The sequence below is a fragment of the Lipotes vexillifer genome, unplaced genomic scaffold (genome assembly GCF_000442215.2).
Source record: "Lipotes vexillifer unplaced genomic scaffold, Lipotes_vexillifer_v1.1 scaffold134, whole genome shotgun sequence".
NCBI lineage: Eukaryota > Metazoa > Chordata > Mammalia > Artiodactyla > Lipotidae > Lipotes > Lipotes vexillifer.
In genome coordinates, this window is record NW_006787464.1 from 2,216,370 (window position 1) to 2,221,423 (window position 5,054).

Consider the following 5,054-nt stretch of genomic DNA (forward strand, 5'->3'; position numbering starts at 1 on the left):
TTTTTTTTTACTTAGGAACTGACTGTTTCTCTTTGTAGAGGGAGACTCTGTCTCTAATAGAAAATGACATATGGGGTCTTGGTTCTTGAACTCATATGGAGAGAACTAGATCTGATTTCACACTGAGGTAATTCCACAGTTTGAATTGTATCCCTTTTTACTAAATCATCATTTTCCCTTGTTTATTAGATTCAGAACTTGCTTTGATGTATAATGATGAATCTGTGTTGGAAAACCATCACCTTGCCGTGGGTTTCAAACTGCTCCAAGAAGAACACTGTGACATCTTCCAGAATCTCACCAAGAAGCAGCGTCAGACACTCAGGAAGATGGTTATTGACATGGTAAGACTTTGGCCTCCCTGTGTTCCTCACTTACTTTTGCTGGAAGAGAAAATCCATTTCCTTGATAAACTGAGTTTATTGAGAGTTTCCTTTTTTTTTTTTTTAACCTCAGGTCTTAGCTACTGATATGTCCAAACATATGAGCCTGCTGGCAGACCTGAAGACAATGGTAGAAACAAAGAAAGTTACAAGTTCCGGTGTTCTTCTCCTGGACAACTATACTGATCGTATACAGGTATTTGACAGAAGCCTTTGATTTAACACAAAGCCACACCAAATTAATGAAACAACAATTAGAAAAAGAAAAACAAGTTTACTTAGTTGCATGTCCTAGGTTACTACTAAGGCTTTGGGCTTATTTTAAGAACGAGCAAAGGAAAATGGACATTCAAGTTGATTCTCTAATTTACGAAGAAAAACAGAACCCTATTTATTGAATTGCTTAATTCTAAAAATAAACAGCAAAATCTCTTTATAATAGGGTATACGTGACTGCTGATCCCAAAAGCTCATGTTTGGATATAAATCCCACTGACTTGAACTTTGTTAGGTCTGTTTTGGTTATACAAATTGCCCTCAGTTGGTCTCCTCTTTCCACAAGTGGAAAATATGAAGACATCTACTTTGAGTAATTCTTTGCATTTTTTCCAAACTGAGGAGAAGAAACCATGGCAGCATCTGACCTCTAATGTCCCTTCCAGTTTTTAAATTCAATGACTGTCAATCAAAGAAGACATATTTTCCCTTTGGGGACTCTTATAATGGTAAATAACCAACTCTGGCCAGCACAATTGTAATCCTGCTTTCTTGGTGCAAGCACCATAATTATAATGCAACTAAAATGTTCTTGGGTCTGGTACCAAGTGTACTAGTACGAGAGGGATGAGATGTTCTGGTAGTATTTATACCTCATTTTATGGGATTTCCAAAATTTGATGATTTCAGGTCCTTCGCAACATGGTACACTGTGCAGACCTGAGCAACCCCACCAAGTCCCTGGAATTGTATCGGCAATGGACAGACCGCATCATGGAGGAATTTTTCCAGCAGGGAGACAAAGAGCGGGAGAGGGGAATGGAGATTAGCCCCATGTGTGATAAGCACACAGCTTCCGTGGAAAAATCCCAGGTATCTAATATAAGGTTTCAAAGTTTCTGTGAGCTCTGCTGATGTTTGAACTGGGGGGCTCTTTCTAGCTGTTTTCTTTTAAGTATGTGTGTGTGTGTGTGTGTGTGTGTGTGTGTGTGTGAAATTATAAGGAAGCAACTACTTATTTAGTTCCATTATGCTCATGACTCATTCGCCTTCTCCATTACACTCAATTTCACAATGAGGAGATAAAGCAGTCTTCAGAAATCCATCAAAGTTTGGACTGTGTATCCTCAGTTTAGATCATTGTCTATGACCTTAGCAAATCCTGCTGATTTAACTGAATGATGCCGCCTCCTTCATCTCATCCCTCTAGGTTTCCCCCAGCTCTGTCTTTATCCAGGACCTCTGCTTTTCACCCTTGTTTCCTGTTTTCGTTGTCTCTCCATAATCATGCACACTGCTACCATCACCAGAGGTGACGAATCTCATTCCCACACATCTCTCTGCCTCATAGTTGAAGGGCTGTCCTGTGTCCCCTTCCAAGGTCACATCTACACTTCTGAGAGCATGCTGACATCTTTGGGTTGTGTCCAAAGCTACAAACTCCCTGTGTGCTAAGGACTGGGGGGACATTACACTGTAGGCAGGGAGATGCAGAAATGCCCCAGATGCCACTAGCTGCAAAATATGTAGCACTAGATAGTATCGATATTCTTACAAAGGCTTCAGGGCCAGCTGATATGCTATTTTTTTCAGGACAACAAACTACCTGAGCCAGGCAGTCTTGATTAAGACTGTGTCTCTAGGCTGCCCAAGGCCTTTATCACAAAAGCATTCAGAGTATTTTTTGTTAGTGTTTATCCTCTTTCCCCACTACCTTCTACTCCCAAATTTACATGTAGTTATAATATCAATGTATAGTTCCTTTGCAATTGTTGTTGTGTTGCTTTTTAAAGAAACCCAATCAAATGAGTTTAAAATCTGTGAAAGTGCTCTGAAGGTCTAATATGCCATAAAAACACGTGATAACATTAAGTTAGGGCCAATTCAAATACCCTAATGCCTTAATTAGAACAAGATATTCATGAATTAGTTAATTAAATAGCATATTGCCCTTTTGTTAGCAACAGTGGTGTTTTGTATGTATGTGATGTTCTGTGTGGTTTTCCACACATTTCCCATACATTATCCCATTTGAACCTCCAAACAGCCTTGTGACATAGACATAGCAGGTATTTCCCCAGCGTGTCGGGTGAAGAGGCTGTCCTCTTGGTCCAGTTCACCCAGCTACCCTCCACCCAAAACGATTCACTATCCATCACTGAGAACAGGTCTCACTGTTTCCATGATGTTGTGGTCCACCCTGGTATTTCCCACAGATGGGCTCTGGTGAGCATTGTCTGAGTAGACAGGCAATGAAGCCCTTGACTAGGTGCTCTTTGGATGTGTAGAGTTCTCTCGTCCAAAGCCTAGGAAATAAGCAACTAGAGGCTGCCTTTCAAAAAAGTGCTGAACATTTAGCAGAAGCAGAACAAATGAAGAAAGAAAATGACTGCACTGTGTTCAGCTGATTGAATTTTCTCCATTGCCTTGAGCTTGTTTTTTTCAGGTCCCTGGAAAACACCTTGAAAATAGTCTCTAAAAACCACTAAACATACATAAAGGAGTAAAAGGGAGGAAAGAGGAGTGGGTGGAAGCCAGAGAAATATCTGAATCATCCACAGTCGAGGTTCTTGTAATCAGTGCAGATCAGAGATGCCCTGACTGTGGTATGAATTCTGTTTGTTTAGACTAGGGAAACACCAGAGAAAAGATTGATAGATAGATAGATAGATAGATAGATAGATAGATAAACAGATAGATAAAAGTCACATACGACTAAGGTTCTTTGATACGTTACAATTTTGATGTGTTAAATAACTGGCCCAAATCCAGAATGTTAATAAAGGGAAGTTTCCAGCAGTGTGGAAAGACAGCTGTGTAATGCCCATGGGTGCACAGAAGTTGCCTTTGCTCATCTACCCCTAAATCCCAACCCAGCATCTCTCCAGCTCCCCAGACCATGACAGGGGAATTCCATTCCCTCATTCAACTAGTGCCTATTCTTTCTCTCAGCCTGTTCCCACCCCCAATGTTTCCTGTTTGTCCCACAGTGGAAAGGTCAGCATAAGGCCACAGAGCCAGCTCATGCAGGATGCATAGCCCCTGTGTAAACCATAACAGAGCCATAAGCTTCATATTTCTTCACAGGAACACTAGCAAAGGAACTGCTTAATTGTCTTTATTTTTCCTTCTTTCTCCTGATGGAAATGACGGTATGCCCTCTGGATCTAAAACAATTGCAGACGTGTCTGCAGAGGGGATATTTGTTTGTTTAGGGGCTTGAAGTGTTTTCAAGCGTTTTACCTACGTCGTCTACAAACCAAAAACATTCCACAGAACTTGAGACATCTCAGAGTCATACGAGGCCGGCTCCCTTTCATTTTAAAACCGTGGCATATTTTAAAGTTATCAGGGAAAGAATGTTGAGTCAGAGCTCAGTAGACCTGGAGCTTCCTTCTTCAGAGAATGACTCACAGAATCCAAGGAGTGACAAAGTCATTCCCAGCCAGGGTTACATCCACACTTCTTACCTGGCAGATGTCAGAGGAAAAGTAATCAGTTCTAGTGAGACCAACACAGGCTTTGGGATCAGACAAAGTTGGGACTGAGTCCCATCTCCACCACTTACTGGCTCTTTGATCTCTGACAAGATATTTCATCTCAACGAGTCACAGTTTCCTCCTTTGTGAATGGTGAATAACCATACTTACTCTGCGTGATTAAGAGTGATAATGTATATATTGCATTCAGTGCAGGGTACACCATATAGTAGGTACTCAAATAACAGATTCCAGTATTATTGACCTCTCTTGGGTTGTTGTGGCTCTTTCTTTGCATGCAAACCAGGACGGCTTGTTTGGTGTTCCAGGGCCCATCACAATAACAGATGTGTAACCTTATTTTTCTCCAGGTGGGCTTCATCGACTACATTGTCCATCCGCTGTGGGAGACCTGGGCGGACCTGGTACAGCCTGATGCCCAGGACATTCTGGATACTTTAGAAGATAACAGGAACTGGTATCAGAGCATGATACCCCAGAGTCCCTCCCCACCACTGGACGAGCAGAACAGAGACTGCCAGGGTCTGATGGAGAAGTTTCAGTTTGAACTGACCCTCGAAGAGGAGGATTCTGAAGGCCCCGAAAAAGAAGGAGAGGGCCACAACTATTTCAGCAACACAAAGACACTCTGTGTGATCGATCCGGAAAATAGGGATTCACTGGGAGAGACTGATGTAGACATCACAACAGAAGACAAGTCCCCAATTGACACATAATCTCCCTCTTCATATGGAGATGAACATTCCACCCTTGACAAGCATGCCAGCTGTATGGTAGGGCCAGCCCACCATGGGGGCCGAGGCCTGCACAGGACAAGGGCCTCCCGGCCTTTCCAGTTACTTGAGTTTGGAGCCAGAATGCAAGACCGGGAAGCACATAGCAGCTCAGGAAATTCCACAGTTGACTTGCCTTGCTTGCAAGCTTAGTGGAGAGCTGAAGGTTTCTGTGGTTCTGG

The 5,054-nt window shown here is 42.4% G+C and overlaps 1 protein-coding gene across 1 annotated transcript in view; it reads left to right on the plus strand.

Moving 5' to 3' along the window:
- The window catches only part of PDE4B (phosphodiesterase 4B), a 494,025-nt gene extending 489,210 nt beyond the window's left edge, over nt 1-4,815 (plus strand). Inside the window, 4 exon segments of the mRNA XM_007460087.1 lie at nt 190-344; nt 457-579; nt 1,290-1,472; nt 4,450-4,815. Coding sequence (XP_007460149.1) covers nt 190-344; nt 457-579; nt 1,290-1,472; nt 4,450-4,815 — 827 coding nt within the window.
- Nucleotides 4,816-5,054: the final 239 nt, after the last annotated feature.